General features: G+C 41.5%; 1 protein-coding gene across 4 annotated transcripts in view; it reads right to left on the reverse strand.

Moving 5' to 3' along the window:
- C2H8orf34 (chromosome 2 C8orf34 homolog) overlaps nucleotides 1-24,481 on the reverse strand; it is a 352,576-nt gene that overhangs the window by 172,746 nt on the left and 155,349 nt on the right. For all 4 annotated transcript variants that reach the window (XM_043539523.1, XM_043539522.1, XM_037892467.2 and 1 more), the window contains exon 8: nucleotides 22,349-22,484. In XM_043539523.1, the coding sequence (XP_043395458.1) occupies nucleotides 22,349-22,484 (136 nt within the window). The remainder of the gene's footprint in view (nucleotides 1-22,348; nucleotides 22,485-24,481) is intronic.

A 24,481-nucleotide genomic window follows, 5' to 3' on the forward strand; every position in this document is an offset into this window, starting at 1 on the left:
CTCCTTTTTTGTGCTTGCAACTTCTGAGGACAGGTTAGGTAAATTTTGATGTTTAGTGCTTGATACTTGAGTGTGCCCCAAAATATGGTACTCAGAGACAGCTTCTTGAGCACCTCCTTGCAGCTGGGTGAGATACTGTAATCTTTTGCCCATTCCTGGCACTCCGTAGGTTGTTGACCTAATCACCTCGGTTGTCAGAGGCCTTGGCCCTCCAGCTGGCTCACACAGTCAAAACGAATCCCTTACCAGGTATTAGAGTCTAATAAATTAAACAGTATTTGTCCTCACTAGGGTCTACAGCCCTGACTCTGGGCCCTTTCAATTCAGCCCTTTCTTCAGGCTCCCAAATAAGCCCTGTCCCCTCTTGAGGTTTATGCCACTTTATCTGTGGCCCGTGGGGGAAGCATAAAAACGGCCATACTGGGTCAGACCAATGGTACAGCTAGCCCATTGGCCTCTCTTCCGACAGCAGCCAATGCCAGGGAATGAACAGAACAGACAATCATCAAGTGATCCATCCTTTCTCATCCACTCCCAACATCTCACAAACAGAGGTTAGGGACACTCATAGCATGGTGTTGCATCCCTGCCCATCCTGGGTAGTATCTTCCAGGAACTTATCTAGTTCTTTTTTGAACCCTGTTATAGTTTTGGCCTTCACAACATCCCCTGGTAGAGAGTTCCACAGGTTGGCTGTGCGTTGTGTGAAGAAGTACTTCATTTTGTTTGTTTTAAACCTGCAGCCTATTAATTTAATTGGGTGATCCCTTGTTCTTGTGTTATGTGAAGGACTAAATAACACTTCTGTAGTAGGAAGACAGCCTGAGACATAAGCCCTTGTATTAGAGACTCGGTATAAGGCAGGACCTGCTCACCGAATCTGGCAAGAACAGGGCTAATATTGCAGAAATACATGCTCCTAAGAAGTGCTAGTCACAGAGTACACATGTAAACACATCCTGATATCAAGTGATTCCAGAACATCCCGATATCAAGGATTGTACAAAAACATTCTCCAAGGATAACAGGAACACACGGATCCCTCCTAAAAGATAAGGTCAGGATGACAGTATGTAATAAAGATGTTTTAATCAAACCAACATATACAAGGTAATGAGTAATACCTAGCCATGTCAGGGGGCAGTAACTATGTCAGAGGGGTAGTACTAACTTGTTTGTATCGGGGTATAAAGATGTATCTCAGAGGGAGTATCTTTGTCTGGCCTAGGGAGGAACAGAAAGTCCCGCTGTTCACTGAGCTGGTTCACTGTTACAGGCATACATGTATTAGTGGTCTGGTAGAGTCTGCGGGATACTAATACTGTGCTGCGTCAACAATAAACCTGGTTGGGTGTCTTCATCCCTTAAGGGATCTTGTGGTCATTGCTTGAGGTCTGCCGTGCCAGCTGTCTGCACAGGGCTGGGGCAGCACACAGAGGGAACACACACACACACACACACAGCCAAACATCTATCAACATCTAACCACAACTTCCTTATTCACTTTCTCTACACCAGTCCAGATTTTATAGTGCAGCCTAGTGGTTGGGCAGGGGTGTGGCAGGTTGGCTTCCTCCTGGGTATTCCTCTTTCTTACTGTCTCTGCACTCTGTGGTCTGTCCTTTCAGTGACTTAGCTCTCCACTCAGGTCATGTTTTCAAATTCAGAGAGAGAGAGAGAGAGAGAGAGAGAGAGTCCCAAAACAGGGAGATCTTTGGGATTAAGTAAGCAATCCAGGTCTTCTCCCTTGAATTAGGGTCTTATGGTCCAGACTCTTGTATTTTTAAGGTGTTCCCCTAAGTAAGTTCCCTACCAAGGGACAGACTTCCATGGTTGTTCTTCCTTAGGAGTTGGTAGGGAAGCCCTGGTTCATCCTCTCCACCTGGCTCCAATCCAGGGTCCATCGGTAGGCAGATCAGGTTCTATGCGGCTGCCTCCTGGGATCACTTTCTGTCAGTCCCCTCTGTTCCCACAGGGTAAAGTAAAGAATTAAACACAAAGATAAAGTCTCTAAACTTCAGAGAGTCACAGGTCCCTTTTATGTAGGCTTGGTCAGGTCACTAAAGCCACACCTCACACTGCAAGAGTTCATTCTCAGGAGCTCAGAGTGTTCTCAGTTCACCTCCACTGTCTGCTTGCACGCGAGCTACTCTGCCCTCCTTTTAAGCTTCTCCTCCAGCCTGTGCATGCCTTGCAGGTGTCAGGGTGGAGATGCCTAGGCCCTTAGCAGCTCCATAACTCCTTCCTGTCTTCTGTGGGGTTTGTATTTGCTGGTACGGGCCAATAACAGACTACTTCCCCCTTTGAGTAAGGCAGGAGTGGAAAGAGATGGCATGCATAACAGGTGCTTCTTTCTCTGCACTGCTGCTGGGACAGTGCATTACAACACTACCCCATCTACAAGGTTTGCGGCAAATCCAAAATCTACCCCTTAGTCTTTATGATTTTCCATTTGCTAGTGTTAGGGATGGGGATCGCAGACTGGGTGATGGAACTAGCCAACTTTCTCTTACTGTCACTCTTCCTCAGAACTTGTCACGTTTGATGGAAAAATAGGTCAGTATTGTCTGCCGAGTCCAGATAAGTTCATTGTTTTTTGTGGTACTTAGCTCCAGACTATTAGCCCCTGCTAAGCTGCATTATTCCACTCTTTCATGAGGTTTTCAAATGTGTGCAGTATCTAATAGGATAGCTGTTTATGCAACATCAGTTTATGCAACATCACGCTCTTTGATCATATCTAATGGGTGCTATATCAATATATTAGAAGAACAGATAGATTGATGGAATACCTTAGGTGCCGTGGAGAGAGTGAAAAAGAGACCGTGATCCTATAAAGTATCTTCTTAAATTAAACCAAAATCAGCACAGCAATATTCCAAGCCCTTCTACATATTGCCAGAAACGGTGTCACATGTTTCGGTGTGTACACATTACTGATCTGTGTGGATGCACAGGTGCTGAAGTTTTTGGAAAGGTTCGGGTTTGAACAAAGCTGATTATTCAGCCAATCGAATCTTTCAGTTGGCAAGATTCAGGTTAAAACACATTAGATCAATTCTCTGATTTGCGTGAACTGTGATCCTCATCTAGACAGGGACCTCTGAGTGCTACCATAATGCAATAATAGTAAGTGAAACTGGTAGCCAGGCTGGAAAATGCTATGCAATTTTCCCCAGTGAATATTGTACAAATTAAAAATTCACTGGTGAATGGCACCCTCACAGTGTTTATGGATATTCAGATCGAGCATAAATGTTTGCATAAAGTTTTCCTGGAAACACAAAAAAAGTTCTAATGAACCACTGCTAGTTCACAGACAGAGCCCATGTCTAAACTGCAAAGTTATGTTGACCTACAAAGTTATGTCGGCATACTGCTACCACAGTTAGTACATCGCTTGTGCGCGTGCATAGTTGGTGCCTTGTGTCAGTGGTGAGCATACTCACCAGAAGCTCTTGTACTGATGTAGAGTGTACTGATGTAGAAAATCATAGGTAGGTATTCCACTGTGTAATTCACTACCATCCAATGCAAGGTCTTTTGGGAAATTTTTGCAATGCCTGATGGGGCCGAAAGAAGTCATGCACAGTTGAGTGGAAGCCTGAGGTCAATTCATAATGCAGAGCTTTCCATCCCATAATTTCATCTACATCCCATAATTTTCACACCTTTTTCAAAATCCCACAAACCTGTGCATTCATCTTCACTGTCCGCCATCTCTGACAGAAGCATGGAGCCTGCACAGTTCTGTACTATTGTCATGAGCATTGTGAGCACAGGGCGCATGATCCTTCAGTATTTACAGAGCTGCAAGAGGAGCCGCAAGGAACCTGATGACTCCTTGGAGGTTAGACTGCTGTGGGACACAGAGGGAAACAATTCAACGTTGGTGGTGGTATTCATGGAGCACAGTGGAGTGCCAGTTCTGGGCCTGAGAAACAAGCACTGACTGGTGGGATTGCATTGTCATGCAGGATTTGGATGACGAGCAGTAGCTGCAGAACTTTCAGATGACCAAGGCCACATGCCTGCCACTGTTCCCTCTAGGCTGTGCGCGTGTGTGCGCACACACAGATCCTAAACCACGCGCAGACGGCAAACCACCACACGCACAATAATTTGCACAGAAGAAATTTTTTGTGCACACCTCTGTCAAAAATTAGAGGGAACATTGATTCCTGCTTCTGTGAGCTGAACTTGCCCCAGCTCTCCAGCACAGGGATATCAAAATGAGTGCTGCACTGACAGCTGAGAAGCAAGTGACTACCGCACTGTGGAAAACTTGCAACGGCAGATTGCTACTGGTTAGTCAGGAATCAATTTGGAGTCAGGAAATCACCTCAGGGGCCGTTGTCATGCAACTGTGCAGTGCTATTAATCTCACCTCCTGCTTTGCAGCACTATGACTCTTGGCAATGTGCAGGATATAGAATCACAGAATATCAGGGTTGGGAGGGACCTCAGGAGGTCATCTAGTCCAACCCCCTGCTCTAAGCAGGACCAATCCCCAACTAAATCATCCCAGCCAGGGCTTTGTCAAGCCTGACCTTAAAAACCTCAAAGGAAGGAGATTCCACCACCTCCCTAGGTAACACATTCCAGTGCTTCACCACCCTGCTAGTGAAAAAGTTTTTCCTAATATCCAACCTAAACCTCCCCCCACTGCAACTTGAGACCATTACTCCTTGTTCTGTCATCTGCTACCACTGAGAACAGTCTAGATCCATCCTTTTTGGAACCCTCTTTCAGGTAGTTGAAAGCGGCTATCAAATCTCCCCTCATTCTTCTCTTCTGCAGACTAAACAATCCCAGTTCCCTCAGCCTCTCCTCATAAGTCGTGTGTTCCAGTCCCTTAATAATTTTTGTTGCCCTCCGCTGGATGTTTTCCAGTTTTTCCACATCCTTCTTGTAGTGTGGAGCCCAAAACTGGACACAGTACTCCAGATGAGGCCTCATCAATGTCGAATAGAGGGGAAAGATCACTTCCCTCGATCTGCTGGTAATGCCCCTACTTATACAGCCCAAAATGCTGTTAGTCTTCTTGGCAACAAGGGCACACTGTTGACTCATATCCAGCTTCTTGTCCACTGTAACCACTAGGTCCTTTTCTGCAGAACTGCTGCCTAGCCATTCGGTCCCTAGTCTGTAGCAGTGCATGGGATTCTTCCGTCCTAAGTGCGGGACTCTGCACCTCTCCTTGTTCAACCTTATCAGATTTCTTTTGGCCCAATCCTCTAATTTGTCTAGGTCCCTCTGTATCCTATCCCTACCCTCCAGCGTATCTACCTCTCCTCCCAGTTTAGTGACATAGTGGCTGGCTTAGCAACAGTGGGGTTCCCAAACTGCAGTGAGGCGATAGATGGCACGTATATCCCCATTTTGGCACCAGACCACCTTGCCACATGAAACAGGAAATTTTAAAAATTGTATAAACCTTAATAAGGGAATGGAATTTAGGAAAGGAAAAGAACAGTCAAGTCTATTTCAGATACATATACACCAACCGTGGCTTTCACAGGTGAGTGTATGTGAAGCTGTGATAGTCTTTAATGTCTCCCGGGTGGAAAGGTAGGGGTACTGCACTGACCCTGGATGCTACTTGGAATGTTGAGGGGCATTATAGGGTTGTCCCAATATTGAGTTGTCTATGGACTGCAGAAGGAGGTGAGCATAGGATTGCTGAACCTCCAGGTCCACCAGAGTACGCAGCATCTCTGTTTGCTGTCTGAGAAGCACAAACATGTCCTGATGCGCATCCCTCTTCTTTTTCTGCGCCTTTCTCCTCTTGACTCTGTCCTCCAGGCTGTCTGCAAGGGTGATCCTCAAGGCCCCGCTCTTGTTCTCTGATGCAGCACTGGCTTGCAGGATCTCCTGGTACATGTCATCCCAAGACCTCTTCTTTCTCCTCCTCATATGGCTCAGGCTTTCTGCCTGTGTGCAGGGGGAGAGCCTGAAGGTAGCTGCAGATCCAATACACAGATATACCATTGTCAGTGTATTCACGAGGGAAATTGAAACTCAAGATGCTGAACTTACTTCCCTTGCTCCCCCAAAATTGTAATCACTACACTCTCACTTATCCTTGGGTGTGATACAGCATGACGCCAATCATAGCACCAGCCATAGTGAGTACGGACCTCTGGGGATGGGGGGGTTGGGGAAATAATGAGGGAATAGCTCAGTTGCATTATTCTAGTTGTACAGGGTAATGGAACTGAAGACTGGCACTGTTTTCCACAGGCTGTGGTGATTTTAGCGAATATCTCACTCCTGAGGGTAACAGAGGCAGAGAGAGCACAGCTGCTGCTGCCCTCCCAATGCCACGCAGACCCATATGGTGCTAGGCTGGGTACTGTAATGGTGCCAGCTGAAGTAAACACTGAGTGGTATGGGAAAGTGTCCTACTGAGGCGAAAGAAATAATGCAGTCCTTCCCAGAAACCTTTGGCAGAGGATTGCAGAGGACTTAAATTAAAAAATGTCATTGAGATCTCTACAGAGGATTCATGGGACATTCCGGTGCACATGAACACAGTGCTCCGCTTGGCCTCCTCTGCCTAACTGTAGAGGGGGATGAAAAGCAGATAGCAACTCTACCTCCCTTGGTTGTTCCACTCCTGCTTCTATCACAAGTAAAAACAAGCAAATTAAAAGATGTGCCCCCCAAGTAGCAGGGCACCACTCCTGTAATTTCAAAGTAAACTGCATACTTACCAGAGGTTCCTTCTCCTGCATCGGGCTCGCCTGGGCTTGACTGGTGGGACTGGTGGGACTGTGGTAGAGTCAAAAACAGGTCTTGGCTCATTGCGCTGCTGGATCCCACAGTTGCCTATCCCACATACTCCTCCTCCTCTTCCTTTATCCACCTTCTCCTCACTGTTTGTGGCAGGGGCCTGTGATTTGGGCTCCTCTGAAGTATCCACAGTGCCGTTGGGGGTGAGTGGTCTCCACCAAGGATAGCATGCATCTCTTTGTAAAAGCGGCAGGTCTGTGACTCCACACTAGACTGATTGTTGGCCTCCCTAGCCTTCTGGTATATCTGCTGCAGCTCCTTTACTTTCACGTGGCACTGCTGGTGGTCCCTGTCATAGCCCTTCTCCTGCATCCCCCAAGCAATCTACTCATAGATGTCCATGTTTCTACGGCTGAATCAGAGCTGTGCCTGCACAACTTCTTCTCCCCACAGATCCAGGAGATCGAATATCTCCTGTCTACTCCAGGCAAGAGCACGTCTGGAGTGTGTAGCCGGCATGGTCAGCTGGCCAGTTACAAACAACAATGGAGATCTGCTAGATGTGCTCACCAAACTGGGCACTCAGGAAAACTACTTTCAACAATTCACAGGGCTTTAAAGGGGAGGTGGGGCTTTTTGTCTGCCTGACTCCTAGGCAGCTGAATTCACTGCAGTGACCAGAGTGGTCAGCTTGGGACATTGTGGAACAACTGTTGGAGGTCAGTAATGGTTGACGTACAGTGTCTACACTCTCACTGCATCTGCCTAGCTACACTGACTGTGACTCTATGCCGGCTAGGGAGGCGGTGTTATTAAATTGACATAATGGGGAACTTAAGTCAGCGGGAGCCAAATGTAAGTGAAGACACATCCACAGCTAGGTCGATATAAGCTGTCTTGTGTCCAACTAACTGCGTAGTGTAGACCAGGCCAGAGGCTTGACCTTTAACTAGTCCTGATTTAGGTTGTGATCCTGAACCCAGTGAAGTCAATGGGAGTCTTTTCCTTGACTTAATGGACTTTGGATCAGGCCCTTCATGTACAACGTAGCTCTGATGCCATGATAATCTGTTGGGGTGTAAAGATCTTTCTGCAGGTAAGCTCTGTATGCTGAACACCAGTCTTCTGCTCTCCTGTTCATTTGTGGATGTGGCTGACAAAACTCTCAGCATTCCTGGCAATCACACTGCCTTATTGGCTCTTTGCTTCACTGAAATACTAGGATGCTTAATAGATGCACATTTACTTTCAAGTGCAGTGAAGCAAAATATTCCACACTAGGGCCCCAATCCTACAATTCACTGCACATGAGTTCACTGCTGTGACCATGCAGGACCCCATGGTACTTAATGTGTCATTTCACATGAATCAATTTGCCAGATCTAACCCTTAAAGAACACTATGGAAATTCAGATGTTTTCCTTTTTATTGACAATGTCTTAGATATCAGCAAGAGTTTGCTAAATTTTGTTCATGAAGGCATAATTGCATTACTATTATGTGCTATCTAGTGCTGAGCTCTTTAGGTTAAAGATATAAAAATAAAATTAAACAAAAATAGGAAGTCAGTGATTTGCTACAGGGGCTATAAGATGCTCAGAAAAACCCTTGTTCGACATAAACACTATAAGTTTATTGTTTTTAATTAAATTGGACTGAATTTTAGATGCTTTTTTGTTGCCAAATTCACAAAAGTTTGTTTGTTCTTCTTGAATCCCATTTTACCAGTTTTTATCTACCTCTAAGATCTATCAGTATAAACCCAGAAAAAAGTTAACTTTTAAAATATGATTCTTAAGTCAATTCTTTGAACTTTATGCATATTGGCCCCAAAGCCATTAAACTGGGGGGGAAGGGCAGAGGTTTGCACATGTAGTGGCTATTTAATTTGATGAAATTCCATTAGATGATCTGTGTGAAGAAAAGAAAATGACTTCCCTGTAAGAATAATATTCAGGAAAATACTTAAGTGCTTTCTTGAATAAAGATGCTTTCTTGAATCAAGGCCTAACTAAGAGGAAACAAGAATTTGGCAGCCAAGGAAATCTAAATTGTTTGGGTATAGAATGTATTTTTTTTTTCTTAAAGTTGGATTCCGTAAGAAAAATAAATGATCTTTTCAACACGGTTTTGCTTTTTAAAATTATGTCAATAATCTGATTTCAAGCAACACCACAAATTTCAGTTTTCACAAATATTATGAATGTAACAACAAAAAAGGAAAACGTTAAAGACATAATACATTCCATGATGATATTTCAACAAACACTCAAAGACATTTAGCTATGAACGAGAAGCCCATGATTTAGAGTTTCTTTTTTCTCCTCTGATTCCTTTCTGTAGGTTTAAACAGTCTAAATTTTCATCTGCCATTTCTCGCGCGCTCTCTCTCTCGGACATTGCAGTGTTGAATTAGAATTTCCCTGAGGCAGACACACGCATCACTCAATGGAGGTAATAGGGGCAGAGATCATGGAACAAAGGTCTTTAACGCCCAAGCTTTCTAATTTTAGCTTGAACAAAAATGTTCAGAACACACATTATTTCCTTGTACCTCTCCCTAGCAACCAACCTTACTGAATCACTCACTTTGCCCCGGGCTACTCATTCCTTATACTGACTTGTCTATAATATGCCAAGCTTATTTTATTCTTTGTTCTAAAAACATACTGATCTAAATTCTGATCTCATTTACATTGGTGAAACCATCTCCAAACTCCTGCTCTCAGTTACCGTGGGGTAAATCCAGAGCAACTCCACTGAAATCATCACTGTAAATGTCAGCAATTTTTGACCCACTCTGTTTATTCTATTATCTTATATAATGAAGTAAAGTAAAATTCACTTTAATAAAATATGATGCAGTAGTTATACTGAGTGATAGATGATATGATTATTTTGGGAGAAACAAATAAAGTTCTAGGTTACTGTCATACTGCCTGCAGAATGGCTTATGCCTGGTCTACACTTACAAGTTCATCAGACTATGTTAGTCAGGAATGTGAAAAAAATCATACCACTAACTGACATAGCTATGCCGGCAAAAGCCTGAGTGTAAACACGGTTATAAAAAGTCCTTTTGCTAGTACAGTTTATTTCATTTGGAGAACTGGTACAAGCAATACAGGCAAAGTGTTTTTGTCAGGATAAGCTGCGTCTCCAATAGGAGGGTATGCTGGTATAGCTATACTGGCAAACCTTTTCCTAGTGCAGACAAGGCCTTCGCATTAACACAGACAAATTGAAGATTAACAAACTATAAGGAAAAGTGTCTTAGAACTATAAGGACAAAAAATAGATGTACAGAACTGTGAAGTCAATGAGCATTGAGAGCACTTGACACTTCACAAGATTGGGTCACCAGTGAGAAACTCCACAAAATGCTTCATTGTTGCAATAAAAAGAGTGCCATTTCTTCTATTTTCATTATGTGCCATAATTCAGGAAATAGCTCTATTATAAAACAGATCATAAAGATATTTGGATTAAAGTAATACAGGCCACTGTTAATCCAAATGCAAGATTTTCTGATGTTTAGCTGTAAGACTAGAGAAAGAATTCTATAGATGGTTAACAAAGTTTCCTAACAGAATTTTTGGAGATTAATATACACAGTAACATGGGTAGCTTAGTCCCTGGCTACTACTTATGATATTACGATAGGGATTTGTAATTTCTTTAAATAGGTGGTGCAAAATTCTCAAACAGAAGAGACAGTGCTGTTACTGCTGCTATAGGTTCTTCAAGCAGAACTATTCAGTATGTAAAGCGCACACGTTCTGAGCTAGATGCTGATCTTAGCTACACTGAGGAAAATGCAGGAGTAACAACACATCCCCCAGCGTTACTCAATATAGTCCTCATCCTTTTTATACACACACACACACACACAAACACACTCTTTAAAGAGGGTTGTTTCACATTGCCTTGTAGCATATACTGTAGTGGTGTAACAGTTCTGTAACTGATTCACAGAAATAACCGTTAAAAAGGACTCTGTTTGCAATCTGTTCTCTTTTTACAAATTAAGAACATTATTTTTCAGTCCATTTTTCAAGGATCTGTGTGGACAATATGTTGCCACACTATCAATGTTTTATTCAGAGCCACAAACGTCGGTAAAGCTAGAATATTCACTTGCTGAGCAAAAGTTAAACATGGACACGGTCTGAAAAATAACCTTTTCTGTGTGCCATTTGCCTCTTCAAAATGTATGAATGTGGTTCTTTGTGCATTTAAATAAGTACATTCTGAAGCTATTTCTGAGTAGAACTAAAAGTGGAAATACATTTCCCAGAGTAAGGAATCCATAGAGAGAGTGAATTATCTAATCCTTTTACAAGATGGGGAATTAAGCCTTTCTAATAGCAATCTTATCTGCTGCTGGCTTCAAACCATTATCTCAGAGGAGAAAAATTGTAATCTTTGTCAGTCTTTTCAGATTTAGCACTCTTTCTTCTCCTGTGATTTTTTTTTTAAGAGCTGCATGAAACTGTTATCCAGCGATTCAGATTCTAGCAAACAAGCCTCTCCAAGCTTGGGAGCTCTGTGCCATTTGCCGAGGATGGTTTGCATCCAGCAGACACACAGAGGTTGCTGATATTCATCACTAGAGTGCTTTAATACAGCACCAAACTGAAAGAGTCCACTGACACTGACATGTAGAATTAGCTTGCAAGACACATTAAGAGGGCTCGACCTTTTAAATTGGAAATGTGTTTGTGATTTTGGGGAGAAAAGAGGAGTCTCTTTTTTGAATTCTACACCTGAGAGAAAGACAGAGTAAAGGGATGACCACTTGGTATATTTTAAATAAGTCAACCTGGTAAGTGGGGCAGAGTGACAAACAAGGGCAAATAGTATTCTATAAATATGTAACTTCTAAATATGCTTAACAACTGTTTCAAATTTTGCAAATTAGAGCTGGTATATTTTAAAAAAAACAGCAAGCAACTACCGCTCTCTTCTATACTTGGGTAAATGTGTTTTTAATTTGATATTTAAAGTTTTCTAACTTTCCTTTCAATTTTATTTTTTTCCCCACCTGGCCTTGTGCTACAAGAAACCATGTTAGAAATATTGTTCAGCTGTGGCTAAGAGAACATATTGTAAGGAAATATTTATTCACATTATTGTATGTTGTAATGTTCCTTGAGAACAGCCAAAACCAGGAACTAATCTGCAGTCATTAAAGTTATAGTAGAGTTCCCTCAGAGGTGAATTTAGTGCATTAAGTGCCAGATTTCCAAAAATAACCACCTAATAATGACAACATGCATGTGCACACAAGATGCGGTTGCATGCACAATCAAGTAATTGTACAGACTACATGTGCTTCACATACAACCTATTTGAACAAGTACAACTTTTACAAATGCAATTTAAATATCCCTTTTTTGAAGATTCAACACTAACTGTTCCAATTACACAGTGAGACTTTTTATACCATTTGTATAACTGTATTAGTGCCTCATTTTTTTAATGTTAGATGTTGAACTCACAACATTCACACATTCATTTTCCTTTTTTTAAAAAAAAATACATCTTCAAACAAAGGTTCCTTGGACTTTTTTCTTACTGATTGGTAATTATTTCTGCCCAAAATAACAATTATATCTCACATGCTCAGCTTCAGATTAAATAATATAGTAAGACAAACTCAATGGGAAAAGTTTAACCTCTGAAAATATTATGTAGTACAAAGACATGAACCCCCCCCCCCCCGGCTGCCATTTGATCCCTTTTCCCTTTTACAGAGATCTAAGCTTCAACTGTAAACAGAATTTTCTTGACAGCATACAGAATTCCTGATAACACATCATTTCCTGGAACGTCTCAGCAATTTGAAACTGTTGCTGCTGAATTTATCCAGTGGGAAAACCTGGTAATGACTAGGGGGAAAAAACTGCCTCCTGAGATTCTGGCTGAACCATTGACATAAATCTCATGTCTTATTGTTTCTTTCCCAGGATATGGCTAGGGTTCTGAAAATAGTGAGACCCAGTCCCTTCTTTTTAAAGGGAAGTTCACAGGGAATTCCCCATAAAATTATTTGAAGCATAGGATTGAAAGTGATTATGGTATCTGGTGCATTTTTCAAGTCACTCTAAAATAATTTGAAAGTACAGATTATACCCTTTGATTTCCAGATAGCAAGATGCTGAAGGGCAACACCCATGAGAGTGAGAAAGTGAGCAATGCTGACAGGAAGAAGCAAAAGAGCAATACTTGGATACTTTACCAAATTAATCAACTAATTTTTCATAATTAATTTATATTTATAATTTGCGATGAGTGCTAGAACCAGCCAAACCTTTGTTGGGCTATTGTTTTTCCTCAGTGTGTTTCTCTTCTTTTGAGGGCACTGAAATAACCTTTCATACAAGCAAATATGAGGGAGGGAAAAGAAAAAATGAAGTGGCTTGTTTAATCAGTGGTTCTCAAACTAGGGCCGCCGCTTGTTCAGGGAAAGCCCCGGCGGGCTGGGCTGGTTTGTTTACCTGCCACGTCCGCAGGTTCGGCTGATCGCAGATCCCACGGGCTGCAGTTCGCCGCTCCAGGCCAATGGGGGCAGCAGGAAGAGGCACAGGCCGAGGGATGTGCTGGCTTGAAATTATCTCAGTTCACCCATGTTAAAATAAAAAACTCCAAACAAGACATTTTGAATCACAATTGTTCATTTAAAATTTTTCACTGGGGGAGAAAGCAGACTTTTTAAACTAGCTCTAGAACTAAAACATTAAAATTAAAAATAACTATTTCTCTTTAAACAAAAGCATTTTACTTCTCTGAAATCCATTATAGCATTTCAGCAAGTTTCACAGTCTCTGCTTAGATGCCTGCTGTCTCTAGATCTGTACAAAAGCTCCCATTATAATCAGAGGACTGGAAGGGACCTCGAGAGGTCATCTAGTACAATCCCCTGCAGTCACGGCAGGACCAAGTATTATCTAGACCATTCCTGACAGGTATTTGTCTAACCTGTTCTTAAAAATATCTAGTGATGGAGATTCCACAACCTCCCTAGACAACCCTGACAGTTAGGAAGTTTTTCCTAATGTCCAACCTAACCCACCCTTGCTGCAATTTAAGCCCATTGCTTCTAGTCCTATCCTCAGAGGTTAAAAAGAACATTTTTTTTCTCCTTCCTCCTTGTAACAACCTTTTATGTAATTGTTATGTAACTGTAATCATATCCCCTCTCAGTCTTCTCTTTTCCAGACTAAACAAACCAAAGTTTTTCAGTCTTCCTTCATAGGCCATGTTTTCTAGACCTCTAATCATTTTTGTTGCATTCCTCTGGACTTTCTCCAGTTTGTCCACATCTTTCCTGAAATGTACCACCCAGAACTGGACACAATACTCCAGTTGAGGCGGAGTAGAGCTGAAGAATTACTTCTTGCGTCTTACTTACAACACTCCTGCTAATACATCCCAGAATGATGTTCGCTTTTTTTTGCCACAGTGTTATACTGTTGACTCATATTTAGCTTATGGTCCACTGTGACCCCCAGATTCCTTTCCACAGTACTCCTTCCTAAGCACTCATTTCCCATTTTGTATGTGTGCAACTGACTGTTCCTTTCTAACTGGACTACTTTGCATTTGTCCTTATTGAATTTCATCCTATTTACTTCAGACCATTTCTCCAGTTTGTCCAGATCATTTTGAATTTTAATCCTATCCTCCAAAGCACTTGCAACCCCTCTCAGCTTGGTATCATCCGCAAACTTTATAAGTATACTATGTGTGCCCTTATCTAAATCATTGATGAAGATATTGAACAGAACTGGACCCAGGACTGATCCCTGCAGGACCCCACTCATTATGCCCTTTCAGCATGACTGTGAACCACTGATAACTACTCTCTGGGAACGATTTTCCAACCAGTTATGCACCCACCTTATAGTAGCTCCATCTAGGTTGCATTTCCCTAGTTTGTTTATGAGAAGGTCATGTGAGACAGTATCAAAAGCTTTACTAAAGTCAAGATATACCACGCTTACTGCTTCCTCCCTATCCACAAGGCTTGCTACCGTGCCAAAGAAAGCTATTAGGTTGGTTTGACACGTGATTTGTTCTTGACAAATCCATGCTGACTGTTACTTATCACCTTACTAGCTTCTAGATGTTTGCAAATTGATTGCTTAATTATTTGCTCCATTATCTTTCCAGGCACAAAAGTTAAGATGACTGGCCTGTAATTCCCTGGGTTGTCCTCATTTCCCTTTTTATAGATTGGCATGATATTTGCCCTTTTCCAGTCGTCTGGAATCTCACCCATCTTCCATGACTCTTCAAAGATAATGCTATTAACCACTCTGGTTTGGGGATTTTACTATAAAATCAACCCACTTAAATTCTGTCAGGTTTACACAAATTATTAGAAGAAAAAATAAACTACTGATTAAATCCAGGGATCAATAATCTGAAAAGATTACAAAAAAGAAGCCTAGAGGATATGTCATCTGAGATGCTCAGCATCCTCCATTCCAAAAGGATAACCACTAAGAATTATTACATATAAACAGAAACCCAATTAGGTAATGGCAAAGCAAGAAAGAACAGACACAACCAAAGGTCTTGATATCATCAGGAGAAGCAAGATTCAGAGTTAATTAACACTCCAAGTAAGAGCTTTGGTCACAGTGTTTTAGAGATTACCTTTCCCCCCCTCACAAACTAACTCAATATCAACCACTAAGTCTGAAATAAATTAATTTCTGCTGTACTGAAGCCATTTCTACCCATTGTTTAGGAACATTAACATATATATCCCCCCACACACACACACACACAATACCAGGGTCAGCATCACGATTATGGAGAGGATTTGCATAATTATTCTTTGCATTACACACACTTAATTTAATCAATTAATTATAGATTAAAATTTATCTGAGAGGGCTATCTTTAGGTGTCTGACACTCTTGCTGCAGAAGTGGAGCCAAGCTGATTGTTCCTCTAAACTGCTGTAAGCAGTTTACATTTTCAAGGAAAATCTTTACAAGGAAATGGCTAGAAATTTACTTTTATAAAACAAAAACAAAAACGTGGTCCCTTTACAGATTTACATAAAAGGCTGCACATTAGATAAAACACATTTAAATTTATATATGGATAAATTAGCCTGTTAAATTGCTTTAAGGAAGATACCACTGCAGGGAATGAATCTAGCAGGCAAAAGGGGATCATACTGATGCAGAATGAAGATGGGTTTAGGGAAGAAATTCTGATAGTTCTCTAATAGACTCCACCTACTTTTAATCACATGATCTTATTATAGATTTTATAGAGAGAGGAAAATGCAGATCAGGGCTTAGTGGGACTGCTTTTTCTCCTCTCCCTCCCTCCCTAATTTCTAGTAATGTAAGACACACCATATCAAGGATGCCAGCTACTGGCGGGGATAAAAATAACTAAACTTGTAAAAGCCTTTAGTTGCCAACAGCGTGTTGGGAAGAAGGCACTTCACATCCCCAGTGGCCAGGCACTCCTCTGCTTAACTCCATGCTCTCTTTATCATCTCAGCCTGACACACACAGTCACACACTATTAAGTATACTTAGTCCAAAATAAGGGAGAAAAGGTTCTTCTGGGATTGACTGGCTCTTAACCATATAAGAGTTTTCAAAGGGGCATCCTTTGAAATGCTTCCCATTAGCTGCCATCACCAAAACAGAGCTCAGCCTGGGAGAGAAGGGACTGTTGGCTGAATAATCCATCCCACACTCACTCCCAAACAGCATACAGGAGACAGGGAACTACTGAGAAGGGAAAGGGATCGAAAGGAACCCCATCCCTTTGATCACAGAACTCCCCCACAACAGTGATGTCATTTGCTCCATCATCTGCAGACAGGAATTCAAAGAAGAAGAGCCTTATCCAACCCTGTGCAAAGATCAGGTTTGGGAGAGCACTCAAGGCCCAATGAACAGTCATCTCCCCTGTGAGGGACCTGCCCAATTCCAACAGCCCAAATGGCGCCACAGAGAGGCAAATGCCCATCCTATCAGGCCCTCCTTCTAGAAACAGTGATCAGAGCAGGCCAGCCACTACCACATAAATAATGAGAAAGAGGGCAAGTCAACTGTATGCTGAAGTGAAGGCTGAAGGAGCATTGTCAGACATCTCACCTTTCCCACAAAGGACAGCAAGAAGTAAGGGTGGGAAGTCCTCGATGGGTCCAACTCCATTTAGCTTCCTTTAAAGTTTATTCTTTTGTTTCTGTATCTATTCCTCCTAATGTAGATAAATGCTTTGGCTAATTTCTCTGTTGCCTGGTATTTAGTAGTACTATTTGTGTATAGTACATAAAGTAGCATGGCATCAATCTCTTTTCTGATTACAGTCATCTCCTTTTCTGCTTGTAAATTATATAAGATCCATTCACCAAACCTTATACACTGTTGTCTATATAGCTCCTTATCAAATTTTCCAATAGGTGGTTTCTCAGTGACCCCAAGTCCCACTAGTGTCCTTTTGTGATGATATAATACTGCTGCATACAGATTCTCTCTCCATAACATTCTTAAATGCTCAAGTAAGATTAACAGTCGAGTTATTTTATTTCCCAAACAATTCACTATTGCTGTTGGTCAGCCAGGGAGAGAACTGTGTGCTCTTGGTCCAGCTGGTCTCAGATCAAAATATGGAGCAAATTTTATTGTTTGAAATACACATTTGTATGCAACCAGTGCTCTCTTCTGACTTTCTTGTTCAGAATCCCTCAAGCTTGTGGCTGGGTATGTTTTCTATAATCCCATTTCTTTTTTAATCACATGCAACCCCTTTTTGTACGCTACTGATGTTAAGAAGAATGAATGCACCCTTATACTATTAAAAACAAAAAGCGTCTTACTTCCAGGAATGTACTGGCAAGAGTCCACAAGTACAAGATTTAACTTTTGAGCATGGCAGCAGGCATATAAGCCTAATGGGTGGTCTTTCAAAAAAAAGCCCCTTAACTCCATTGAAATGATTGCTCAGTGAAGTACACTGGCTTTATCTTATACCTGATCAACAAATGCCTTATAGAGTACATTGTTTGCTGTATTGTTGTAGCTGTGTTAGTCCTAGGATATTAGACAAGTTGGGTGAGGTAATATCTTTTATTGGACCAACCTCTGTTGGTGAAAGAGACAAGCTTTCGAGCTACACACAGCTCTTCTTCAGGTTATAGAGTAAATGTCAATTTCTTTCACAGTATTACTGAGTGTGTTACCGAAACAACAGCCAAGTCACAAAATATAACAAAACATAGATGCTTCTCTTCTAATCTTGTAAGTAGGCAAATATTGAACCCATATGTTTTTTTCTTTATACGTGGGAGATGTCTGATTACGACTCACCAGCTAAAACTAAAATTCATGAATCAATAGTTATAAGATCTACTGTACAGTGAATCAGACCATTCTCTGAGTCAGCTGAGAGATTTGTGCCATTTCATGGAATGCAATTATTTATTAGATAAATGTTGACAAACATTTTACTCAAATGTTTTAAATCAAATTTATTCTCCCTATCTAAAATTGCCTTTGCTAATTCTCTTCTCTGTGATCACAGAGAACAAATATTCCAAACTAGATATTTCTATATGTCTCTTATTTCTGCAATCTATGAACCTTTTGAATTATGTCACTCTTTTGTTCAAATGACTTAATATGATGCCTAAATTGCACTCTGGTTAGTTTTTGAAGAGCCTATGGGAAAAACATTTTTTATTACTATTTTCCAGTTTGAAAACTCTCTCAAGCTGTTATCCACCTGCATTTCTCTCCCAATGTGTGAAACATCTATATGGAAAGCAGGAAGCTCTTTATCTGTAGTCTGTATTCTAGTCAACAAACCTCTTTATCGCCCTGAAGATTTAAGACCCTCCTTTGTATCATAAAATTTTACAAAGCAATTTGGTGTGATGACTTGAATGAGACCTACATGTTTATCATCCATATCTCTAGGAGGAGAATGTTACGTTTTACTAATAGTACTGATCTTTGCCTTGATATACCTATCAATTGAAGAGGACTAGTGAAGGAAATTATCAGCTTTTGAGGTTTAGAAAAAAAGACCTGCCTGCACATTCATCAATCATTGAACTTTTTGCAGTTAGTTCAAACCCATGCCTGGATATTTCTGGACTCCTATTTCCAGCACTTCCTAAGAAAGCTCTCTCCTGAGAGAGAAGTCAGGACCTTGGAGAATGTACTGAAAAAGAAGCTCTTTATGGGTCATCTTTTGTTACACAGTGGATAAAATGAATTGATGATTATGGCAAAGAATTGTGGTAGAAATTTTATAAAAGTGTGCATCATATCCACAATCAAATCAGAAGAATTAATGATGATTAGGCTACTATTTAAAAGCATTACTGCTAAACTCCTGAAGTCATCTACAGAAATCCCTCCCAGAACAGTTCTGCAGTGTCACAAAGCCTCCTCTTAGGAAGACGGGAAACCTCTAGGGAAAGCATCAGAAAGAGTACCTTGGCCTAGGAGTCGAATTGGAGCAGTGCACATTTGAAAAGTGTAGGAGGGTGAAAGGACCTGGATGTGCAAATGCAGGGGTAAAATTACATTTTTGTCTGAGCCAAGATGCACATTTCCCAATATTTAAATCTCTGCCAATTAAGCAAAAAATGCATAAGTGAAGAAGTTCTATTCATTCCACAGGCAGCCAAAATACCTGTGATAAATGGTAAGTGATTTGACAAGTCTCCTACCTACAGAATTTCCACTGAAATTAAATGGGAATATTCACTTTAAGTCACCTTATACAGCTCCACTATTACAAGCCATAAAATGGGTGAAGTTAATGGGAACACACTTACCTGTTTAACCGTATTTAAAAGTTCTAATAATAACTTATATTAATTTGTATTCATTTTTCATTTTTTTTATAAAGTGCCCACTACCAAGATCACGGTGCATAACTATAAACACAGTATAGGTCAATGTGACCCTAAGAGCACCCCAATGTCAGAGGACAAGGGGCCCCCTGGTATGTAGCAGTGAGATTCAGCTGTCCTGACCAGCTCAATGTACCCCAACTCACTGTTGTCTTAATCTGTATCTAAACTGTGTCATCTAAGGTATCATATGTGAACTGGTAATACACTGGTCCATTAATATTATTGTAGGGTGCATGTACAGGTGATATAGGAAAAAATATAAATATGTGCTAGAAATATGTTCTTAAAAATATGTTTTGCATGTAGGGCTTACGTCATCCCACCCTAGACTAAGGAATGTGGACCAGTTTGCTTGAATGTGTCCCCAGTGTAAATTGAGCAAGGATAGGCAGTGAAAGTACATTTACATTTTCCACCTTTAACTTGAGAGCTTTCCCCAATGGCATTGGGGCAGAAAGGTCTATGGTTCCTTGGAAGCTTAAAGAGGCTGATGAACAGCAGCAAGAGTCAAAGGAATGGAGGCAGGTGTTCAGGTACTCAGGTGATGAGTATGGTAGAGACAGACAAATTCTCAGTCAGGTCCTCTCTGCCATCATCCAACAGGGCTGGGAGAGGGAAGTATACAGATCAACCCATAGATGCATATGAGCACTATTTAGCACACATGGGGCCCAGCAAAGCTGGATTTATAATCCTCCTTCATGTCCCCTCCCACAGTTTTTGAGTCAGCATTGAATTAGCCTCAGGGGGAAAACCTCACCAGGGAAATCTTCAGCTGCCCATCTAAGGCAGTTGTAATGGTCCATGTGCACCATTACAGTGGTGCAGAGGGGCCTTAGAGTAGGCCAAAATTTGGCTCAAAGATTCAACCCACTGAGTCTGGGTGAGCTGGAGTTGGTGGCCAAATAACAGCTGTGTGGCTCCTAAAGTGACTTCTTGCCTCATAAGAACACCGCGGTAAGCAGGACATGGAACTATTTATTTATAACCCTTAAAATAATAAAAAGAGATGTGAAAGGTAATATGAAATTACAACAACAATTAGTTTCAATGCAATCATTGACACCAAATGTAACAATTCAAACACTTCCAAAGGTAGGTTTAACCTCACTCCTTAAAAATAGATCCATATAAAGTATTTGTATTAAATCTTTGTACAAGTCTACATATAGAAAACCCAAATCTTCCTAATTTATTTGTTTCCAACTTTTAACATATGGATGAGCACTGAGTTGCGAAAATGTACATTATGTCTACATATGTGGTTGTTTGGAAACATGTTGCACAATATTAACATTTTATTCCCTATGATTTAGGAAGATGGTCATCAGTACTGTATTTTATTCATTTCCTCTCTAGGGTACAGGACTATATTTAAGTCATTTTTGAAGGTACAACACCTCACCACCAAAAGCAAAATTTTCGAGAATTACAGGCTTTACCGCTCACAGTGTTGACACAGCTGTATTGACAATGCTGCCATGTAACTCTCAGAGGTATCACTTCCTGGGAACAGTGTTGACAATGTGGTACAGCTGGGGATTTAGCATGCCTGTGGGTATATTAGGAGTAGCAGAGAGTGTTTTCAAGTCAACATCCCTAAACCTGAAGAAGAGCTCTGTGAAAACTCGAAAGCTTATCTATTTCACCAGTAAAATATATTGCCTCACTCACTTTGTCTCTCTAAATAATGACAGGTTTCGGAGTATCAGCCGTGTTATGCTCAAATAAATTGGTTAGTCTCTAAGGTGCCACAAGTACTCCTTTTCTTTTTGTCTCTCTAGTATCCTGGGACCAACATGGTTACAACAACACTGCAAACAGGTGACATTTTAAAAAGCAATAATCTTAAAATGGAAAAATGGAAAACTAGGGTGGCACACACCAAAATTACCAATTTGATTTCACCAGAGGTTATTTCTATATACAAGTAGCTAATCCCCTCAAAACAACACAGAGCAGCCAGCGGTAAAGGCAAGGAGAGAAAATTAGCAAACCTCTGTATTGGTCTTGTTAATCTATGCCATTTACCTCAGGTAAAAAGACTAGTTTTGTTATTTAAACAGGCTTAAATGATTTTAAATCTTCCAAATTATCTTGTGTCTATAGAGAGAGATTAAATCTAAAATTTAAGGCATTTCAACTAATGTTGCATTCTTAGTTGACTTGGCTTCAGGAACACGAAGCTGTTTGAATGCCCTCATACTGGAAATACAAAAATTACTTCCAGCTACCAAAATCAAAAAGGGTTCAAACTGATTAAATTATTTCTAAGAGGTGAAACAGGATGAGATTCTGAAGTGTTAAAATGCAACTTTATGAAATGCTGAACTGCACCTGTGCAACTATAGCTCCATTTATACAGGTGCTTTTAAATTGATTTTGAACTGCTAAATTCCCTGATTCATCCCTTGAAAAGCCACAGAAGCTCAGATAACTAATGGAATTCAGAAAGGCTTAAAATAGTTTCAAGCAGTGAAGTAAGGCTCAAGACTACCTATACTCTGATTCATTGTTGATGTGAATGGTATCACGCATTACATAAAATTCAGTTGCCAAAATAGGCCAAAGGATAGCTAGGAGCAAAGTAATTTTCCTTTAGCAAAGGGGCGGTCATGCCCTAGCCCGTAAGTAAACACAGTAGTTATCTAAAAAAGCTGGAGAAAAGAATCTACTTGTTATTATGGCTGACTATTGTTTTACCTGGCACACCTGGCGCAGATGTTCAACGTGACCTTTGCCTGAGGTTCAGCAGGATGTGCACTTCGAGTTTGGTTAAATTTACTCCCAGAAGACATCACACTGGTTACTCCTTCCATTCTTAAATCATCAAGATCCTCTGTAACAACACAAAATGATTGGATGAACTAAATTACGCTGCAGAAAATTTTGCAACAATAAGGGTATTTCTTCTGTAGAGTCAATAAGGAAATGTTAGCAGTGAAACAGCTACTGAACTTTGGGAAGAAAACAGATATAATTTACTTTCACAAAAAAGGAAACATCATTTTTAGGAGATTTTACATACATACATACATATACATTGAGTCATATTTCTAATGTTCTCTAGCACAGTATATAAGAAAAAATATGTATTATATCTGACAGTGTTGCCAATTTTTTCAAGTTCTGTTTCACCAATTCATTTACCAGAAGTTTGCAAATTTATGTGTGGAAAGATGGTGACCAACTATTCAATTTAATTGTAGGGAGCGAGGGACTCAATCCAAAGGGGACATTCAGTTACTGGGAGAATATGCTGCATCTTCTCTTGACATGGTTGCTACTGATTTGTATTTTCGTGTTATCTAGCACTGCAAATGTATTCTGAAAAATCAAAGAGATTATGCTTAACCTGGAAAATATTATGCTTTATTCATTTTTAATTTATTACACACACACACGTGTGTAGTTATATGACCCTTATCACTGTAGTATCCAAGTGGCTCAAAATCATTAATGGATTTATCACCAAAACAGCCTATGAGGTATAATTCCCATTTTATAGATGGATTAAATAACTTGTCCTAGGTCACACAGGAAGACTGTGGTTGAACTGAGAATTAAAACCAGGTCTCCTGATTCCCAGTCCAGTGCCCTATCCACTACAACACCCTGCAAATATATAAGTGTGATTGGTAGTGCTGGTATTAAGGGCGCCCAACACTTACCATTAAAAACCCTGTTTTCATTTGCTTATAACTTCACCAAACTTTGGTCTGAAATTTTTCATACCAACTGTGTGCCTCAGACTGAACTGTTTTGGAATATTTCAGCCAAGTTCAGTTGCACACAGAAGGGGCCGGCTCTAGGCACCAGCAAAACAAGCAGGTGCTTGGGGTGGCACATTTCTAGGGGCAGCATTCCGGCGCCAGCCATGCTGCCCCTAGAAATGTGCCCCCGCGCCCCCAGCTCGCCTCCGCTCCGCCTCCGCCTGCTCCCCTGAATGCGCTGCCTCTCCCTCGCCTGAGAGGGAGGGGGGAGAAGCGAAACGACGGCATGTTCAGGGGAGCAAGAGGAACGGAGGTGAGCTAGGACAGAGGGTTGCGGGGGGGAGGAGCTGCAGGAAGCAATGGGGCGGGGAATGCGGCATGCCCGGAGGAGGAGGCGGGGCTGGGGATTTGGGGAAGGGAAAGAGTTGGGGCAGAGCCAGGGGCGGGCACCAAAAAAAGCGGGGGCGGCCAAAATTTTTTTGCTTGGGGTGGCAAATATCCTAGAGCCCGCCCTGCACACAGCAACTGAGCATGCTCCAGCCAAGAGTTACAGGGGCTCAGAAGAACTTTCCCTGTCATGGGTGCTCCGGGTCAAGGTTGGGCTGGACGCTAGAACTGAGAAAAGGGCATCTGTGTCTCCTGTGCTCTAAATGAGCCCTCCAGCTGCTCCCCTCCCCCCCCCCCCCCATGGCACCCAGGCAGCAGTGAAGAGGAAGCTGCATTCAAATGCAGAACAGACAAAAGCCAGACCGAGCGGGAGGGAAAGGAGTAGATTGGGACAAGGAGTCTGGTGATAGTGGGACTAGAGGAAGAGGTGGGAAGAGAAACTGTGAGTGGGATTTGAAGAGTGGAGACTGGGAGCTGAGTGAGAAGGCAGACTTGGACAGGTTGGGCAAGGAGACTGGTTTTAAGAGCCGTGGGGGGAGACTGACTGGGAGCTGGTGAAGGAAAGGGGAGACTGGGAACCAGTTGGATGAGCATAGATTGAGACTGGCTGGAAAAAGAGACTGACAGACTAGGAAACAGTGGGAGGAAGAACCGGCACAGTAGAAAGGAGGGATAGATTTGACAAGACGCTAGGATGTAGGGGGAGAACTGGGTAAACAGACTGGGACAAGGATTA

Source organism: Chelonia mydas, chromosome 2, assembly GCF_015237465.2.
Source record: "Chelonia mydas isolate rCheMyd1 chromosome 2, rCheMyd1.pri.v2, whole genome shotgun sequence".
Lineage (NCBI taxonomy): Eukaryota > Metazoa > Chordata > Testudines > Cheloniidae > Chelonia > Chelonia mydas.